The sequence below is a fragment of the Rhagoletis pomonella genome, unplaced genomic scaffold (assembly GCF_013731165.1).
Source record: "Rhagoletis pomonella isolate Grant_MI unplaced genomic scaffold, Rhpom_1.0 Rhpom_scaffold_00011, whole genome shotgun sequence".
Classification (NCBI taxonomy): Eukaryota; Metazoa; Arthropoda; class Insecta; order Diptera; family Tephritidae; genus Rhagoletis; species Rhagoletis pomonella.
Genome location: NW_023458565.1, coordinates 25,185,193 through 25,207,221, shown reverse-complemented (window position 1 = coordinate 25,207,221; position 22,029 = coordinate 25,185,193). Strand labels below are relative to the sequence as shown.

Below are 22,029 nucleotides of genomic sequence, written 5' to 3'. Positions count from 1 at the left end.
AAGATGAAGATGAAGATGAAGATGAAGATGAAGATGAAGATGAAGATTGCTCTTGTTTAGTATTTCATTGGCATTATATGGGTGACCGTAGTTCTAGACTGTCGACAAACTAATCAAATTTGATTCAAAAAAATTAGTCATTATATCGGAAAATTCTCAAAACTGACCCCACCGACTCAATATTTTGCGAAAAATCGCAAAGAGAGATTTTTAAATAATTTGAAAATTGTATACAGTAATATCGCATAACTCTTCCACCTCCTTCAAAATCTACTACTTTCCAACACTATTTTTGATTATAAACTTTCAATTGACCAATTCACCAATACTTTTTATCTTTATTTTTCAGAGGTCCTATCACCACACCGGCCACCCGCTCCACCCACGGAATACTTCCAATTCAACATTGGTGGCTATGATCCGGCGAATTTGTTGCGACCCAATCTAGACTCTCCAGCACTGCAGGGATATATTGGCTGCGTGCGTGGCCTGAAAATTGGCACAAATTTAATCGACTTGGCTGACATCAACGAACGGAATATTTCGCCTAGTAAGTAAACAGAAATGCCATTGCTATATACAACATTATATAGGTACGCATTTATGTATATATGTACATTAGGGCGGGCCTTAAAATATCCACATCAAGGAGCACCACTATATTTGGTTCTACGTGCAAAGTAAATGCATCCACGAAAATTTAAAAATTAAAAAAAAAACTAAATAGTGGTCGCTGCCAGAGTTTGATTTTTTTTTTTTTTGTAAATTGAACAAATTCGACAAAATTTTGTTTTTTACCAGCTATAACCCAGCGAATTTATGAATTTACATAAATAATATGTCAAATTTATCAGATTTCAAGTCAAAATTTTGTCGAACTTTCGGAATTTTTTTTATTAAAATTTTTGAATCCCACAAAATTTTTTTTTTTAATTTTTTAATTTTCGTGGATGTCATTTACCTAGAGCAAAATAAATAGGCGGCCTATAGAAAATATAGTTGTAGATAATTTGGAAGACCACCCTAATATAGTACATGTTTATGTAGTGGGGTAAGTGTGTACAATTGCAAAACTAACACAAATTGCACTTGGCGCTTTGGTGAGGAAATTCAATTTTAAAAAGTCACATATGAACGTTGTTGAGCGGCAGGGATTTGCACATGCGTGCGATGCAGAGTGCAGCTTTTTCGTTGGTGGATAGTTCGTGCGAAGGACTCATTGGTATTGGTAAATAGTTGGTTTTGCGACGGAAATATAACTGTATTTTTATGTGCGCGCGTGTGTATTGTAGAAGCTTTAAAAATAAACAAATTTAAAACTTTTATGAAGCATTAGGGCTGGCCGTATAATAACTGCAATATTTTCTATGCAACCACGCTGTTTCTAATTACACTGTGCAACAAGATTTTACGCATTTGACTAAAACAAAAATTTAGTAAAAGTTTACACCGCTCATAACAAAATACCAAAAGAATTTTTAGCCTGTACTAGAACTGGAATTGACAATATAATTTGTGGAGGTACCCTAATGCGCGTGAATACATGCATACTTACTTGGTGAAAAGTACCAAATATCCTAAGCATATTCGTGCGTCCGCTGCATGGTCATTACTGCCAAAGATTAATGCTAATCGGATAAGTGGATGCAGTGGGTAAACGTACATACGTATGTACATATGTCTGTATGTAAACGCAAAAGCGCAGAATGGCTGCGCAGAGATTTTCAATAAAATTTTCAATGTGGTTGGAAATACATATTGAATATGCTTCAGTGTACTATACGCCAGTGCCGGCTTGTTTAGAAGGCGACATACACAGCTAAAATGCCATACCGAAAAATGGGTGGTACCCAAATGATCAACCGGGCACCAAGCTCTTCTCTGTGGTGGGCTAAGAAATTGATTCACATTGATTTATAGCGATTTTAAATTTATTGAGAATTGCAATTGAGGTACAAGAGATATGGAGTACACATGTGTACATATGTATGTGCGTGCGAGTATCACTACATGCAGCGCAATAAAAAATAATTGGAGACATCTATGCGGATCATAAATATTGCATAGCACAGGAAATGCTATAAAGTTCTACGCACTTAAGCGCATATCATAAATCACAAAATCTGAATGATTTAATGCAGCGCATTAAAAGTTTGTGGACTTCCATTACCTATCATTACAATTTTATCATTCATTTTAATATTCGTTTAAATATTTTATGAAACTCCATCACATTCTAATTCGAAATCAAAATTTACCGACAGCTATAAATTTCATTACTGATGTTAAGGATCTTTGATTTTTGTGGAGTAAAAATTTAGCTCGCGGAAATTGTACGAAATGGAAGTATATCGTCGATGTTTTTGCGAAACCGCCCATCGACCGGTTGTAAAACCGCCTAAATCGCCGTTGTGCCAAAAATGAGATTTGGTAACCCTGAACTCCAATTATTGAGATCTATGCATAAAAATCTTAAAATCGTAGTTAAAACAATTATAAAAAATACAGCCTGTCAAGGCAATGCCTTCAAATAAAACCCGTTTTTTCGCTCTCCTGCGTAATTTGAGTGTCGTAAGATAGGCGGTTTTGCAGTTAGTCGATGGTCGGTTTTGCAAGAACATCGACGATATTTGTAATTATCGAATGCTATGCGCAACCACTAGGTAACCTAATTTTATCCATATTCAACAAAAATGCATGCAGTTAAGGAGCTTGAGAGGTGTATAAGGACCCCTACCACTACCCTTTACTTATTGCCTTCTGCGTTTACTCATAGCAAGTCTCGCGGATGGCCATCTGAGTCCGCAAAATAGTTCCAATCTAACAAGTGCAGCTGGTGCGTCTTTTATCGGCAAATCACTGCCATTTCTGTCGATTCCGCAGTGACCTGCTGTATAGCACAAAGACGAACAAGACACTCCTTGGAGAGCTTGAAGGTGTTGGATATGATGCTGGTGATTACTTTGCCATCTGTAAAGATAACTATAAATGCGGCTTTCAAAACACTTTTCAATGTTTCATCTGGCACAGGTATGTTGGGATTGCTAGCACCTTGGCCTGCAAGACTATGGGCCACCTTCCCATTGCATAAACACCAGAACCTATTCTGTCCTCCATCCGTGAAACGTCTGTGTGCCAATGTATGGATTTTAATCTGGAATATTCTATCGAGACACATTTATTTTGGCATGGAGTCAAAAAGCTCGCAACATTCCAATCCTGGTGTTTTACCCAAACCACCTTTCTATTGCTTCGTGTCATTAAAAGTAATGCTATCTCGGGCCTGCTGCGGCTTGAACTCTAAAATATAGAGTAGAGTCCATGCCAGAAGAGAGAACATGGCCGCGATTGAAAACGGTGACCGTGAGCATCAACCTTTGAACTTTGTTAAAACGTAATACGGCAGAATTTCGGAGACATAGGCACCACTCGGATGGACTATTGTACGGTATAGCCATTCTAACAACTTAGAGTTCAGACTCAGTGTTCGACTAAAAAGTCTGCTACAACCAAAATAGTTCGGGTGGCTTTGGTAACCGTCTTGTCTGGGTGAAAATTCCAACTTAGTCTCTTAGCAAAGTTGTCAACAACATCGGCTTCAACAAATGCAGAGCTTAGTATGGATATGAATGCAAATCGAATGGGTCTCCTGTCATCAAGCAAACAGTCAGCGCATTCGTGCTTTGGCACTCTCCATGGGCCAAATATAGTAAAAGTACGTTTTTAGTTTTTCTCTCTGACGTCAGTATTTTTTTTTAAGGACTTTGAAATCGGAAAAATATAATTACTTCAAAAAATAGTTTAGAAAACTTCAGTGTAATGTAGAAAACCATTATGACTATCAAATTAAAGAGAAAATTCTGTAGAATTAAAGCCGATTAAATTTTTTGATGCATAAGGACGATTAGGTATTGCAAATGTCCTTTTCACATTTTATCATTGAATACTCTTGAAATTTTACAATAATTACTTTCAAAAAAAATTCCATGTTAAGGACTAATATACAGTCGACCGCATCCTCGAATTTCGTCCTTCTAACTTTATTCGCTTAAAAAAATAAAACTAATTAAAAAGGCATTTTCAATACCTATTCGTCCTTTCGAACCAAAAAAATTTAATTTTTTAAATTCTATAGAATTTTCTCTGTTATTTATGGCGCATAATATTTTTCTATATTGGATTCAACTTTTTTAATAATTTTTGGTATTAATCATATCTTTGAAACTACAAAGTCGTTAAAAAAAATACCCTACAGTTGCCTACTACAGTTGTTGTCGCCTGATATGAGCCTTGCTGTACACAGTAGAGCCTCTCTCTTGATTACAACGTGTAGAAGCACTTCAAAATCCGAGATTAGTATTAGTGTCATCGCGCCAATGTTGCCCACGCAGGCCAACTGTTGTAGCTTACTGAGCTGGGCCTGCGTGGATTTCACTTCTGCCTTCTTTCACCAGAGGGGGGCAGGATAACTTAGAATGGGTTTGGAGATGCCCCAGTTTCATCCCACTAGTTTCCGGCAGGTCCCAAAAGAAGCCCTGGCTCTATAAATAGTTTTGTCTAGTTGGGGATTCCATGAGAGCTTGTCATCAATGATAACTCTTAGATATTTGACCTCCTTGGAGACGTGTATCTTTTCTCCTTGAAGAAATGGTTCTAGTAATTCGTCCCTTTACCTTGGAAAAAATTACTATGCTAGTATGCTTGGGGTTTACGTTTAACCCATTATTACTGCACCATTTGTCGATTATGTTCAGAGCTCTCCGTAGAAGGTTGGATTTGGTGTCTTCGAAACTACCTCTGATAAGCATAACAATGTTGTCCGCGTGGCCCTGAACGTCGAAGCCACTTTCACTAAGAAGGCAGAGTAGTTCGTCTACTGCTATGGACCATAGCAGTGGGCATACCACTTCCCTCTGCGCGCAACCTTTCGTAGTTAGGAATCTGTCCTAGAGTGGATGTAATGGTTCTGAATTTCCAACCCCTTTGTGCCAGACGCATTCTATTGAGAGTGTCTATGTCTATTAGAGAGTGTTCCGTATTATCAAAAGCACCATCCACTTCCTTGAAACGCCCAAACGCCACAGCTTTGCTCTCGACAGACTTTTCAGTTTTTCTTGTCCAACTCTGAAGAGCGTGGAATACCACCTCAGACATCTTTCAATGAAGTTCCGACCTGTCAGTGAAAAAGTTCACTGCTTCCTTACCGGCAACTCTAGGCCGATGTTAGCCGATGTCACCGCTTTTTTTGAGCTTGGGTTAGATAGTGTAGAGTTTCCAGAAATCTAGCCATAACCATAACTGCTATATCGCCTCAAAGGACACTAACCCCAAAAGTTTCGATAATTAAACAGGTTTGAACAAGTTTGTCGTCCATTTCAAGCGACGACTATACGGCGGGTCGAAAAGCGGAGGACAACCCTCGTACCTCGGAGGCTTTTCATGTGGATTGGCTACAAGGAAGAACCTGAAGACTATACGGCGGGTCCAAAAGGGGAGGCCAACCCTCGTACCTCGCAGGCTTTTCATGTGGATTGGCTACAAGGAAGAACCTGGCCATAGTCCATAGAGAGGCCTAAGTAGATTTAAATTTTGTTTGATGTCGATGAGCGTTTGAGATTCTAAAATCTTAATCTTAAAATCTGCTTTGAAATATGCTTTAAAAAAATCCTCCACACGCATATGCCCGAATTAGCCAACTTAATAACATATCTTAATACAGCAGAGGCCTTAAAATTACAATGGTGTGTGAAACTGAGATTTTCCGCAAAGTTTTATGATTCTTTTTCCAGTGCTTCTGAAATTAAAAACTTCCTTCATGTAAATATTCAAGGTCAGCAAGTAAAAAAAAAAAGATTTCCGGACATTTTATAAAGGTGAATAATGTAGATATTTAAAAATTATTTTGGTATTATATTTTATGCCCACCACTGTATGTAGTCATACATACAATCGTTACTTTATCATTTGCTAATAACCTTCACGCTTTCCCTCTCACATCTTTTCAGCTATGGACGGTGTCCTACCAAATTGCCAAATCAAATGTGACGCTGAGCCCTGCAAAAATGGTGGCATATGCAAGGAGAATTTCGCCAAACAAGAGTCGACATGCGATTGTGAACACACCAGCTTTTTGGGTGAATTCTGCATGGAAGAGAAGGGAGCGGACTTTAGTGGCGAATCGACATTGTTGCGTAAATTCGAACTTACCGGCAAAGTGGACTTTGTGCTATTGCAATTGGCATTCTCCTCTTTCGATTTACGGCGTGCCAATCGTGTGATGTTGTTATTGCAACCGACTGGTGATCGCAGTTATTACCTGATGGTAGCCATTAACGCCGATGGGCATCTGTTATTCGAAGAGGACCGCGAAGGACCGGCGGTGGGTGCACAAATCGAACGAAGCTTTCTGAATAATGCACGCCATTCCATCTACTATATACGCAATGGCAGTGATGCCACACTGCATATTGACCGCGAAAAGGTGCCATTGACAAAGATACAGACACGTGCACCGGTGCCAACGAGTGGTGCGGGCGGAAATCGGGTACAAATTGGTGGCATCAATACGACAGATGCGAGATTTGCTGTGTTCAAGAGCTACAGTGGATGTTTGTCGAGTAAGTAGCGATTTGGACGCTTGTTTGTTGGTGTGAGTGCTCAGTGTTTGTGTGTGCTTAAGTAAGTTTACACGTGTGAATGGTGAGAAATTTGTTTAAGAAAAACCCCTTGGAGTCCTTGAGCTGGAAAATTTTTTTTTTCATTTTTTTTATTTAGTTTTTTTATTGTAATTTTTTAAAAAGAATTTTTTTTTCATTTAACTTTTATGGCACAAGTATGTTTTTTTCTCAAAATAAATAAGGCTTTCTAATTTGTAATTTATATTTAAATTTAAATAATTACATTAAATTACATTGATTCAATTTGACCACCAATCATAACCACCTCCAGGCGGACTCGAACCAGAACCGGTAGTCTGGCCGCGACGCCACGGCCGACATTTGTGAGGAAAGCAAATATGTAATTGCGTTTTATTTCTGACTTTGAAGATTCAAAAACAAATGGTTTTGATGGCATAAGTAGTTCGAAATTGTCGAACTGGTAAGCCATCGCTTTAGCTCATACTAGTTAATGAACTGGTATTTTTATCAGGGCTGCAAACCGGCTTTGAACCGAACCGGTTTTTGAACCGAACCGGGCTTCGAACCGAACCACGAACCGAAAAATTATTATTTTGAAATGCCAAAACCGAACCGAAAACCACTCCAAAAAATGGGTTGGTTCGGTTCAAAATCCACTAAAGCATTTTTCAAGTTTTGTATAGACAACTGCAAACATTTTTGAGTTTAATGGCATCTCTGTGAGTTATAATTTGTCCATATAAAAAATGTTTGTATTGTTTTTATATGGAAGAAAATGAATATCACCGCCAGCAAAAAAATTCAAATCGAAATTTCCAAAAATCAGCTTAAACTTTAAAATTTGTTTCTAGAAATTCTTATTAAAAAGTTTGCAACTTAGATGAAACTTTGAAGAACTTTCACAATTTTTTCCCAAACTCTTAAACTTGGATTTATTCAGTTCTAGTTCGACGACGAACTACATATACAAAAAAGGTAAGCTTTACATAAGCGAAAAAATATAGCCAAAATTGTGAAAATTTCGCGTCACTATTTATTTTTCCACTACTATACCTAACTGTGGATGTTTGAGTTTGATCTCAAAAAGAAAGCCTTTTATATTTTATATACATAGATTTGTAATATTTGTATCCTTTAGCATTAAAAAATTTTATCTTTTGAACCGAACCGAACCGCGGTTCGGGAAAACCCATGAACCGGTTCCACTGAACCGAACCGCACCGTTTTTTGGAGTGATTTGCAGCCCTGATTTTTATTGACTGGTTTGGTTTTTCATTGCAGGGTAGCTATAACTACACATGTAAATATGCATGTACATTAGGGTGGTCCAAAAATACAAAACATGGGGGAAAAAGTAAAGTCGGAAGTTTTATGCTCTCACCCCCTAGGATTGTTCTTTACTGAAAAAGTATACCCTTATTTTTTTATTTTGAAATATTTTATATGAGGAAAAAAAAACAACTTTTCGTAGAAATGGTATAGAATAGTTAAAAATCAATATTTTCTACCAGAAAACTCTGTTTATCTGCAGGAGATTCCCAACAATACTACCCAATTATTTATTTAACCATTTTTTCATGGCAACTATAATTTAAAGGTTCGCCAAAAGCCCACAAAAACTCCGAAAAATGCAATGGGGAGACCAATAAAAAATCAATTGGGTATTATTATTGAAAGTTTCATGAAGAGAACCAGAGTTTTCCGATCGAAAAATATTGATTTTTTAAGAATTCTATACCATTTCTACGAAAAATTTTATTTTTCTCATATAAAAATACATGCAAAATTTTGAGCGCTTTGAGCGACCTCTAAATATTTTTTGATTTCAAAATAAAAAAATAGGGGTACACTTTTTTTCGATATAGAACAATCCTAGGGGGTGAAAGCATTACAATTCCGACTTTACTGTTTTTGGACCACCCTAATGTACATAGTATGTATTGTTCGCTTACTGATGCTGTCAAGAGACCGAGTATAAATTTTCCAGCAATGCGCTATTAATTCTTAAAGCTTCGCTAAGCTCCTGACGAGGGTTCACTTGACGGACTCAAGTTGTTGCATTGCTGCCGCACTAACGCACAAATGTACATACATACATACATAAATACTACATACATAGATGCGAATATCCCCACATATAGGCCCATTGAGCCATGACCGCTTTTCATTCACTGCATTTGCTCGCAGGATATATGCATGTGGTGGCAGTAGTACTTGTTGTTGTTGTCGGTATTACTCTGCGTTTTTGGTACTTGATATCCATTTACGCACATGCACATACCAAAAACAACAAACACTTCACATATTCAACAGCGCGCGTATTGCTACACTTGATTGGGGCCGGAGAGTGGAAGTCAGTGAAAGCACTGCAGGGAAAATCCGAGCTAATGAATCGTCGGATAGTAGTTAGGTAGATCATCCCCACTCCTAAAGCCGCGAAATGCCGTACTTTACAAACTATTTTATTTTACTTTTTAAAATTTTATTTCGCTAGCTTAGAGCAAAAAACTGCAAATCCACTGCTTTCTGAAAAATTTAATTTTGAAGCAAGTACAATCAAAAATACATCGTGGTATAAAAAACGAACTACAAATTTTATTTCTAATTGGTTCTGCAGAAGACATTCGTGTTGTTATTGTTCTTCCTTCGTGGTTGTAAATTCTCTAGAACCGCACCAATTCGGCGCTTGTGCGTTTTACTACTGGGAGCAAATACGCATATGTAAGTATGTCTGTATGAGTGTACGTATGTACATAAGTGTGCGTGAGTTTAGCCTGCAGGAAAGTCCACTAATGCTATTCTAGTTCAAAACCGTGAACTTTAAATGATCGTGATTCAAGAGTATGAGAAAAAATAGAGGATGTAATGCATTAAATGTGGCATCAGGGCGAGTCTTATGTTTAGAGTTAAAAATCTACATACTTACAATTTTTGTTTTAACGAGGGAAAGCATCGTAAGCCTGTATACTCCAGCAGTATTGGACTATAACCCGAACTAAACCTCCTACTGTCCCTCCGGTGCTACCGTTAAGTCTTTCGGCGGCAGGCGGGTTGAGCGCAAAGCTCACATATACATATACAAACGTTACGGTTTTAGTGTATTCAGTTGTTAGCCATTTCATACCACAACCCGATCGTCCATATGGGTCAAGATACTGGTTTAACTTACCAAGATTCTTCTTCTGCCGTGTTCAGCTTTTTTGGATGTGTTTATGATTATTGCTGCTATATTCGAAACCGCACTCCAGATTTCTGAGGATTGAAGTATATTTTCAACAATATTTTCAGGTGCTGGATTTCCTTTAAAGACATCTTGCAAATAATTTTGCTATCTGTCGAACTTGTTGCAACAGAAGAATACGTGTTTAACATCTTCGGTAGAAACTTTTTAGGTAAACCTTAAACAGCCGTAACGTGTAAGCAATTTGGTTAAATGAACATTTTCCTCTCCATGAGAACGGCTTGAATGGTGGTTCCAACAGCCAGTTCGACAAAATTTCCCTTCTTTCTCTCTTTTCTTTTTCAGTGTTAGTGATACTGCATCTGATTCTTCGAAGCCGGTTTCTTTCGCCAAAAGTTCTATCGGATGAAGGCGTGCGACAACCAAGGCTACGTCTTCGGATACTGTAAGAAATGACATGGCGATAGGCCACCAGAAGTCTTCAATGAATTTATTTAGACGGTTCTAAATGATACACTCGAGGATTTTTCCCACCGAGTGGGCGGAAGTGAGACGGTTCGGTTAAAGGGAGAAGTTGGCATTTAGGCTGGGTTACTTGGTTCCTCACTACTTTTTACGCGAGTCCCCAGGCATTCGTTTTTGCGTCGTCGCAGAGACTTATGAAACAGTCACGTTTGCTGTTCTTTATTTTGGATTACAGCAAATTCATTTTATGACTAAACAAGTATTCAACTCGGAACCCGCTGGTAGCAGCAGAGGAAGAGAGAGGCCCTCACTGCGATTGAAGGACCAAGTGGATAAGGACCAGACTTCACTTGGCATTTCCAATTGACTTCAGTTTAAAAGAGGTTCAGGTCTATAACCCACTTCCGGCCACCTCGGTTGATGATGTATTGATGGTTTGTGTTAAGAAGGAAAATATCAAGCGCGGCAAAGCCTTTTATTGACTCCCCTTGCCCCGTTCCAGTGCCCATGCATTGAAATCAATGGCAATGATAGTATTTTCTTTGCCATGGGCATCGCAAACGAGGTGGTCGACCAAAATGGTAAATTCTTTTAGGTCGATTCTTTAGATTGCAGACCACCTATTGCTGCCGAACAAAACCGCCCCCCTGGGGCCATTTGACCAATTTGGTAGGTTTAGACACTGGGTGCCCACAAGCATACATATGTATGTACATTCGCACACAAAGCTTACCGCTTACTCTCCCTGTTTTAACAACCTCTTGACTTCCATCAGAGCCGCTATCAAAAAAAAGTAAATTAACAACAAACTTCACGTTGTTAAACTTCCACCAATGGCGCAAAGAACGTCCTTAAACAGAATCTTCGTTCACGATTATTTGTGTATATACATTAGGGTGCCTCATCGAAAAAGTTGTGGTTTTTCACCGAAGTTATAAAATCTATACATCTATACATAGTATAAAGGAAAGTCGAGATTCTTTGTACGCGGTAATCTACTACGCGAAAACTACTGAACGGATTTAGACCAAATTTTCTCTAATATACTCTGTATATATTTAGAATTTTAATAGGGTTGCCACCTATCTAAAAAACTATAAGATCCGCACCGTTCGTTGAATTTCAAAAATGAGGCGTCAAATGAAAGCGATTAGCTTCTAGAAAAGCGCGAATGTCTTATTTTTTGAATAGGTTTGCCAGCTGTTAAGAAAATTGCTATATTCGATTCGAGCGTTGGCAGCATCAGTTCTGCACCGTCACTGTCAAATGGAACTACTAAGCCTCTAGGTGTGTAATAATGTATTATTTTTCTGAGTAGGGTGGCCACCTGTTTAAAAACTATTAGATCTTCACCGTTCGTTGGATAAAAAAATTAGATACCAAATGAAAGTGCATGGCCTTCGCATGTACAAAAACTTGAATTTTTTTGAGTAGTGTTGCCACCCATTTAAAATTACTATCTTATCCTTACGTAGTATAAAGCAAAGCCAAGGTTTCTTTATCACGCTAATCTCGAAAGCTACTGAACGGATTTGGATACGATTTTGTTTTATATATTCTGTGTCGATAGGAGTATTATGTTTAGTGCATAGCATTTCTATTAGGTTGCCACCTGTTTAAAATCTAATAAGATAATTGCGTTTACAAAAAGTGAGATGTCAAATGAAAGCGCTTGGCCTCTAGATGTTCAGTAATGTGTTATTTTTTGTGTAGGGTTGCCACTTTTTTTAAATTATAAGATCTTCATCGTTCGTTGGATTGAAAAATGGATACCAAGTGAAAGGATATGGTCTCCGGATGTGCAAAAAGTATTAATTTTTTTGAGTGGTGTTGCCACCTATTTAAAAATAACCAAATTTTTATTAATTAGATACATCAAAATTTCAAAGTTCATTCAATAAAAAAACCAAGTGAAAGGATATGATCTTCAGATGTTTAATGCTTTAATTTTTTAGTGGGGTTGCCACCTATTTAAAAATTTTAACCTTACATATAATATGGCAAGGCATTTTTTATTAATTACTTCAGATTTGCGCAGTTCATTCATTTAAACAAATTAGGTCTCAAAGGAAAGGGCTTGGCGTTCAGATTTGCAATAAGGTTTTGTATTTTCGAATAGGGTTGCCACCTGTACGAAAAATTATAAGATGTGGGCTGTTCGTTGGACTAAAAAGTGAGTCGTGAAATGAGAGAACTTGGCCCCCAGATGTGCAATAGGGTTTTATTTTTTTGAATAGAGTTTCCGCCTGTCTAAAAAATCATAAGATCCACACCGTTCGTTGTATTAAAAACATAAGATATAAAATAAAAGGGCTTGCCCGTTAGGTGTGCAATAAAACTTTATTTTTTAATAGGGTTACCACTTGCTGCGTATATGTACTTACTTATGTACACATTCAGCGCGTGGCGAAGCTAGTTTATTATACTTTAAGACTTCCGGAAAAATATTTCGGGAAAAAACAAGGATTTACGCGAACTGGACCGATCAGAAATCTCATCCAAAATATCATTATTTTGCTGCCGTTAATAAAATTTGTAAACAATTTTATTTACACCTTTTAGGCTTAAACTTGTCTATAATCTGAAGTGGTTTCATGGAACAAAATATTTTTGAAAACTTATTTTATTTATAAAAAATTGATTTTTGGGGTTATTTTCAAATCGGTCCATCTCACGTTGATCTCCTAAATATTTTGTCGGAAGACTTAATTTATAAAAAATGTATAATTTCGATCGAAAAACAGTTGTTTGTATGCAGAGTGATATACCCTAATGTACATACATACATATGTGTGCGCCAATGACCATTCGTCCGAAAACAACAACAGGAAAAAATATTACTTTAAAGTTAAAAAAAATTACCAAGGTTTTCACCATTCACCCTTTCATTCATAGCCACTTTCCAACGCTGAGCACTCTTTCGCCTTCTTAGATTTGTAGCTTCATCATGATGTACGTTTATTACCAAACAAACAAAAACAACTTTACGGTCATAAAACGTGGAAACAAGTAAAGAAAAAAACACGCTAAGGGTGTAAATACGTAAAGAGAAAAAAACCAAATTGTTAACTTAAATAAACAACCGCTGCTACTGTCTGGCTACTGAATTTATTGGAGGCACTGGCACAGGCGCTGGCCTGTCTTCGCCTCAGAGGTTAAATGGCTACATTAGCAGTGACTTAATTCAGAAAAGAAAGCACTTTTATTCGGATTTAATGCATTTTAAAGGTGTGTGGAGTGAAAAAACTGTATCTTAATTTGACATCGATTTGCGGGAAATTGAGATATTGAACAGTTTACGCGAAAATAAAGGTACAAAGAAGGATCTTTAGACACTTTCTTATCACATAAGACTGTTTCTGGTTAATTTATGCACCAGAAACGGTTCCATGAGCTTTCACCTCAAGTTATCTTATTGGGTAACGACTTTTCTTCGCAAGCTTTTAAAAGGTATACTTAGGACGTTCCATAACTTTGTACTTCTTCTTTCTTCTACAACGCACTCCTTTCATGCACTTGAAGTTGATCTACCTTAGCCAAACTCAACCCTCGCTGCGTTGAGCGATGGTATATCCCTAAGGCTTAGAGAGAGGGCAGTGTGGCGTATATACCGAAGTCCGGCAGAAGCTCTCACACCTCTTTCGTGGATTTCAGGCTAATTAAACAAAGGGTACAGCGAGCCACCCTCATTGAAATTTATTGGGGCTTATGACCACATCTATACTGGCACTTAACGCTCAGAATTTGGACTCGCTGGCAATCTTGTAAGCTACGACTTTATCGCTGATAACTAAAAATTAAAATTAAATTAAATTTAAAGAAAATTATTAAGAAAAAGAAAAAAATCATTGCTAAAAATTAAATGAAATTTAAAAATTTTTTCTTTTAATAATATAATCTACAAATTAAGATTAAATTACATTAAACTAACAAATAAAATAAATTCCTAAAAATTACATTTATTAAAAAAAAAACATATAATATTGCTCTCTTTAAAGCATAAAATCTAATAATGAAAAGAAAACTTAATTAAACAAATTATTAAAGAAATGTATGTTTCTTTTTAAAACAATAATATCGAAAAATTATAAGAGAATTATACTAACGAAATAAAATAGGTTCCCAAAAATTTTATGAAATAAATAAAAAAAATTTCCTTTTTAAAAAGAAAATGTAATTTAATAGTTAAAAGAAAGTTAAACTAGAAACGAAAAAAAAAATAAGTTCCTAAACTTTAAATGCTTAAAAAAAATTTCCTTTCAAAAAAATTCAGCCTAAACAATTAAATAAATTAACTTTTTAGTAAATATTATTTACGCCACAATAATAACAACAAAAACTAAAGAAAATTAAATTTAAAAAAAGAAGAAAAATAATAACTTTCCAACAATTAAATGAAATGCGCGAGCAAAATGGTATACAAATTTCTGTCAAAGGCGCTTTTCTGTCAAAAGGGCTTTTCACCATGAAAGTTTGCAAAGAAGCTTTTTTTTTGTAAGACTTGCGTGGCAGAATAAAAAAATTGTTTCAAACTATCTAACCTACTGTCTTTCAATTTTCTTACAAAAGGCTTTCAACTATCTTAGCCAGAATTGCCCTGTAAATGTACTTGAAGTCATGTAAAAAAAAAAATTCAAATCTCTATTTTCGATTTCGAGAAACTCATACAGCAAGAATCCGCTCTGGTTATCACTGTTTTATACTTTGTAAAAGCCCTATAGTCGTCACTTATTTAAGTTATGTTAGATCAGCAATGACCAGAGAGCTTTTACACTATGCTCGCTCATAAAAAATCTATTAATTGGTCATGACTGGTCTTAAATTGGCAGACACAAAGCTTTCTAAAAAGATTATCATTCCTAAGACATTTTTAAATTTTTAAAAAGCTGGCCACAAGCACAAGTGAAAAATTGCTAATTAGTTTTAATCGTTTTCGTTTCATTGCTTATTTCGTTAAAATATATGTTTTCTTGTTATGATACGAGTATATCGCTTTTTTAATAAACTTACCCATATGTGTATGTGTATGTTTACTAATTCAATTTTCTAGATATCTACATACAAGTGAACAATTACGTCATGAAGCCGCTTGAGGAATATATGCTCTTCACTAAATCAGGTGCCGATAATATTACGGTAATTCATCCGCAGGGTCTACGCAGCGCACAATGTATTGCTAAATTTGATATATCAGAGCAACCATCACAAGAACCAATGGTCAACGTGAGTATGGTAAGTAATTGACGAGAATATCTGCATATAGATCCTAGGTATGAGAACGGCAAGCCCAGAAACAGTAGTAGTGGCAATTTAACTAGAATTTTGAAATTGTAAAGACACAAACAATAGCGCTGCCATGCAATACTAAGTAATTGCATTAGACTCTTGGGCCTGTTGGTTGATATTGGCGGCGATTGCCTTGGCTTGCTGAAACTCAACAACTCAATGTTGCTATTCGCTGCATAAATTAGAATGTGTCGAAACCTGCCAGCGACCAATAGCTTTACTAGTTTTCCATTTACCACACACTCATCCATATATACGCATAAACATACAAATAACAACCATTGCAGAGCGCCGAAGCGTGGGTGGAAGATCCACCGCAGCGTGTACTCTACGTAGCTCAATTTGGATATGACGTTTCCGAGAAGGAAGATTCCACACAAGTGGTATTCATAACGTTGACTTCACTCTTTGTGATCATAGTAATTTGCTGCCTCATAGAAGTGTACCGCAGTCATCGAGCTTATAAGAAACGCATCGAGCGACAAACTGACGAGGACATCATTTGGTCAAAGGAGCAAGCGACGAAAATGCATGAGTCGCCAGGGGTAACCGGCACACAATCGTACGGCTACAAAAAGGTGAGTGTGTGTGTGTTGTAGCGGGAGCACAATGCGAAAGCAGAATTAGAATTGAAAAGGTGATTAGTTCCAATTAAACTGTAATTTACATTGTTCTCTCTTTCTCCCGCTGGCAGTTGCCGCAAGATGAAAAGAAGCCAGGCAATGGAGCGCCACTTGTGGGTATTTTGAAAAATGGCAGCACAGCCACAACAGCAGCTGCGGCTGCAGCTACAACAACGCCGCCGGCCAAGGAGAATGGAAGTACGAAGAAAAACGGCGATATACCACTGGGTCATATTGATGCACGCATCGATGAAGAGGAAGAAGACGATGATGATGTAAATGAAGGCGATGATTTGGTCAGTGCGGCAGACAAAAAAACGGAAGTGGACAAGAGCTTAGACGAAGCTTTGGAAGCAGAACAGCGTAAAGAGCAGGTGGAGCAGAAAGAGATTAGTGCGAATGCACTACAGAAAGGCGCTCAGGCGGCAAATGAGGATAAGACAAGGCAGGCAAGTGGAAAAGAAATTAGCGCAGATGCAACTAAAAAATCGAATGAAAAACCAAGCGAAGGTGGTGGTGGTGCCACCAACGAAGAAACGAAAACGAAGGAGGGTAGTAAAGAAATTGCGGAGAACGACAAGTCGAATGCAACAGCAGCAACAGCAGCCACACCGACAACAAAACAATGCAGTGGTGGTATGTAGCGGAATGGAAGCTAGTTTTTAAAGCTTTACATTCTTTTTTATTAATATTTTTTTTTTAATACCTATTTCATTTATTACCAAAACAACTTCATTTCTTTTACCCTTCCAAATATTTAGCAAACGTTCAAGCAGCCAGCCAAAGCACAGCGTCGCCGCCTTCAACGTCAGCGCCGCCACATAATCCGGAGAAGGAGACTCAAACGCCAGCACAAATAGGGGGCGATACGGTGGATGGCCAACAGCGGCAAGGACAGCAGTCATCGCCTGCAACTACCAATGGCACAACAGCGAATGGCCATGGCACGGTAAGCAAGCGATATTGTGTTGAGAATGGTGCAGGTTTAGCGTTAATTGGCTTAGCACCTTTATGTTCCATAAACGAAACCGATTTATTGCTTGAATCAGATTGATTTCATTATGTAAATATACATTAGTGGCATTTTGTTATTTGTACATATCACGCTTGTTTGTTTTTTTACGCTCGTATAGAATGCAAGTACTTGCTAATACAATACGTAGACATACATACGTATATTTTTAAATAAGTTTAAGGTAAATCCAGAAGAAGGTGTAAACAAGTGCCTAAAAACGACTACCTCAACGCCAAAGCATTTATGTAATTTTTCAAGGCCACAGGCCACAGCCGATAGACCATAGACCATATCTTATAGATTATATGTATATTGTCCAGGGATCGCATCACATCTCATGCCTCATGGATCACAGTTCATAAATCATAGATCATGAATTATAGCTAATAGACCGCATATAGATCATAGATCTGGGATCATAGCACATAGCTCATTGTCGACACTTAGACCATAGGTACGGTGACCAGATTTCTGTGGACGAAAATCGGGACAATTCTAAAGCATCGAATCCGAACATACAATTTTGTTTGTAAAATAAAAAGGCATAACATCTTTTAATACAGTTTTATTTAAGACAAAACAAAGAGAAAGCACTTGAATAGTGATCTCAAAAATATATACGCACAATATATGCGGTAGCGAGGATGTAAATAGGGGAAAGACATTTTAGTAAGTTTTGGCTACTTTTCTAAGTTTAAAAAATATTTATGACCTTTTTATGAAAATATAGCTTACAAATATCTAAAAAAAAACTGTAAATCAAGATTTCAAACTTTGTAGAATATTTACAAAAATTCGACGAATTTTGACAAATGTTGATCAAAATTTTAAACTTTTAAATTAGACATTTTGAATTTTTTGAGCATGCAATTTTATTGCCCATCAAATTTTAGTAAAACAAAGTGCAAGTTCGAAGTAGCTTGGGCCTACCGTTGTATTTTTGGCAATTGTTTGTTCGCGCATTTTCTTCCATACAAAGTTTATTCGAAAATTTTTGTTTGTATGGGAAAATGGCCAACACCTGCCACAAAAAAATTTACCAAATTTGCACTTCGTTTTACTAGAATTGAATGGGCTACAAAACTGCATACTCGGAAAGTTACTAAGAAATATATTTAAAAAGCTCAAAATTTCGATCAAACATTGTCGACTTTCACAAATTTTTTTATAAAGTGTGATTTGAATGGTTTTTGTTATATAACGAGGTACACTTTAATAAAAAAATAATGAACATTAAATAATCAAAAGGGGAATGACAATTATACGTCCCGATTTTTAAAAAATATTCAGCTGGACAATTATCTCTAATTCGGTTCTGTCCCGCCAAAATCGGTACGGATGGTCACCGTAACCATAGGTCATAGATTATGGATCACAGGAAATTAATAAATTTAAAGTCATAGATTATATGCAAGTTTATCAAATATTATAGATCTATGGATCACAGTTCGATGATTTTCTGATTAGCTCTTGGTATGGGTAAGATTTGCGTTAACCCAGCTGAAAATTTGTAATTACTTTTGGGAATAGTTAGTAAAGGACCATTTCTAACCACTTCAGAGCTACTTCAAGACAATTATTTGAGAGCCATTTGGGGCTAGTTTTGTACGATTTTAAGACTACATCAGGCCTATTTCACGAACATTTCCAGACCGTTTAGAAACATTTTGGCATTAGCTCAGTATTATTTTAGGACTAATAAGGGACCATTTCGGAAACTTTTCAAAACGTTCAACATCACGACTCTTTTACCGTTTTGGGGCCATTTAAGACTAGTTTGAGACTAGTGTAGATACTAGTATAGCATCATTATAGGGTAGTTCGAAAATGTTCCCAATGAAGAGACAGTGTACAGGTCTTGAGACGTTAAATTAATGTTTAATTTCTAGTCTAACCTATTTCTGTACATTTGAGGGCTATTTCATGACAATTTTGTGACTAGTTCGGGGTCATTTTGGGATGGTACACTTGATGACATTCATTCTCTGGCTCGGGCGACCTGTTCATTCCACTAGAAGACCAGATCTCGAGAGGTTTTCACAGAACGTCGTGGGATAGTTGCAGAGCACTCTGATCACACCTCTTTCCTGGGAGCTTTCGCCAATGGTTCGGCTTGGATTATAGTATGGTGTAGGCTCTCCACATTTCACCGAAAAGTTGGGAGCCAAAAGTTTTATATTTTAGGTATCTGTTTATTGCTTGTTGAGGAAGTGCAGGGAATGAAATCAAGCTTTCAATAATGATTTTTCCGCGTCCTTGTTCTCCACGACTGGCCCTACGCTCCCGAACTGTCCTATTTTCTTCTGTGAACTGTCACTGTTCCAGTGTGCCGTAATTAGAAGGGTCCATGCAGCCTTTGCTAAACTTCTACCATCCCTTTCATAGCCATTAAGGCGGATGTGGAGTTTCATTTACTAGGCGCCTCCGTCAGAAAATTTTCATAAAGCGTATCTAGATCAGAGATCAAGGATCGGAAATCATAGATAATAGTTCAAATTTTAGAAACCACGAATCAGAGATCACATATCATGGATCATCAATCATGAGCTCTAAATCATAGACCGTAAACAATGCATCATATACTATAGATCATTGATCATAGATCATGGATCATGGAACAAAAGTCGAAGGATAATATCTTAGGTCACATATAATAAATTGTAGATCACATTTTAAAAATTATTTAATCACGTATCATTGATCATTGATCATGGATTGAATGTCAGAAACATTAACACAAAATTTAAATTCCTTAAATTCCAAATTTGGACTTAGAATCCTTATTTCTTTTCTATTTCCATACATAAATTAATCACGTTAGTAACGCCTTCTGCTGGATGTTTTTTTTTCATAAAACATTACAGGCATACAAAAAACTGTTTGTATTTACATATACATATGTATTAGGAAAAGTATTATTTACGCATTTGTCTTTACGTTAACTTGTTAGCAAAAACATGCGTACATACATACATATTTTTGTATGGAATTAAATGTAAATACATTTAAGTTCTGCTTGCTATTGCATCAAGCTTGCCTCCTAAAAGTTTAATCAATTTCTTACTAAAAACCAAAATTTAGTTTAAGAATCTCTAACACCAAAAAACTAATCAAATATTGAAACTGTACGATTATTTTTCGATCGAATTAAAAGCAATTAAATTTGTAAATACATACACCTAGGAAATTGATTAAATACATTTGCAATCATATTTGCGTGAAAAATATTTTGGTTTTGTTGAAATGTAATTAAAGAAACTAAAAGAGTGCACAGGTAAGTTAAGTATTCACTATATAAGTATATGGGATGTTCCATACCTAAACGGACGGGGTTCACACTTCATGTGCTTGATTTGTTTCAAATTTTTAGGGTTGATGCATAAACTTAAATAATAAACAAATATGAAATTTGAGCTTGATTAATACATTTTTAAAAACTTTATAGCCCAAAAACAAAAACAAATCGATTTAATAGTTGTCCAAATATCTCGAGAAAGGGCAGGCAAAAAATCACACACACACATTAAAATTCTCTATGAAAAGAAGTATTTAAAAAAAAAAAAAATTTTATTTTTCACATACAAATTTTTTGATAAAAAAGAGGTTTTTGAAAATAGGCTCTCTTAAAGAAAATTGAAAAAATAATCACAATGGTAGCTCTGAGTATTGCGCAATATTTAAGTATAGTATTATGGGGTGCACTCTACAATAATTTGAGTTATGAATTTTTTTACACCGAAGTTGAGTAAAATGAGTACATTACAAATTTACAAATTTTTTAATTTTTTGAGAATTTTTGAGTATGCAGTCTTGAAGCCTATTAAGTTTTAGTATAATAAAGTGCAAGTTTTAAGCTACTGCAAAATTTTTTTTTATTTTTTTTGATTTGATTTTTTTTTTTTTTTCATGCTGACGGCTTTGTGCAATGTTTTCTTATGGAAGAAAATGCGCAAAACCGTTTTAAAAAAAAGTTAAAAAAAATTAGAGCCAGTTTTGCAATCGCTTCAATCTTGCACTTATTATACTAAAATTTAATGGTATACAAGACTGCATACTCAAAAAATTAAAAAAAAAAATATTAAAATTTTTAATTTTTAACGTACTCATTTTACTCAACTTCAGTGTAAAAAAAATCATGCATGCGACATAGCATTTATATACGGAAGGTAATATACACATCTATACATTAGCGTGGTCCAGAGAAATCAAAGCCGTAATTTTAATGCTCTCACCCTCTAGGATTGTTCTGTATTGATAATATATCAATCCGGGGGGTGAGAGCATTATAATTCCGACTTTACTTTCCGCACATGCATTTTTGTACCACCCTAGTACACATACGTAGAATAGTGTAGAACCGAATACTTATATTGTAAAGTATTACTCATACTAGCTAAATACATTCATAAGTCCATTATATGGCAGGAGTATTCATAAGCTAAAAAACATAGACTTTCAACTTAATAGAATTTTCCTTTTTATGGTTATTTTCGTCCATTTTTTTTACTATTACTTTTATGACATTACAATATTGCAATCCCTTTACATATATATTTATGCACATATTTCTATAAAATAGAGTTATTTTTTTTGCAAGTTTGCATTTTTGTTAAGATTCTTCTCTACTGCTATGTACTTAATCCTCACTTTTCTCACTTAAATTCCATTCAAAGTTGTCTACAGTATTTACAGTTCAAATTCAGTTTCCCATTTCTTTCTTTTTGTTATCATTTTCGACATTATACCTAGGTATTTCAGCGCACACAATTTTTGTGAGGTAAAAAAGTGTGTGCCACAAAAACTTTGAAACTAAATGCATTT

General features: G+C 36.1%; 1 protein-coding gene across 5 annotated transcripts in view; it reads left to right on the top strand.

The window, feature by feature from the left end:
- The window catches only part of LOC118746897, a 185,217-nt gene that overhangs the window by 134,237 nt on the left and 28,951 nt on the right, over positions 1 to 22,029 (top strand). For 4 of the 5 annotated variants that reach the window (XM_036480874.1, XM_036480873.1, XM_036480872.1 and 1 more), the window contains exons 14-19: positions 350 to 550; positions 6,006 to 6,617; positions 15,335 to 15,516; positions 15,858 to 16,148; positions 16,265 to 16,829; positions 16,955 to 17,269. In XM_036480874.1, the coding sequence (XP_036336767.1) occupies positions 350 to 550; positions 6,006 to 6,617; positions 15,335 to 15,516; positions 15,858 to 16,148; positions 16,265 to 16,829; positions 16,955 to 17,247 (2,144 nt within the window). In that variant the 3' untranslated portion in view covers positions 17,248 to 17,269. Of the gene's footprint in view, positions 1 to 349; positions 551 to 6,005; positions 6,618 to 15,334; positions 15,517 to 15,857; positions 16,149 to 16,264; positions 16,830 to 16,954; positions 17,270 to 22,029 lie in introns of those variants that run through there. The other variant, XM_036480876.1, reaches the window with a different exon arrangement.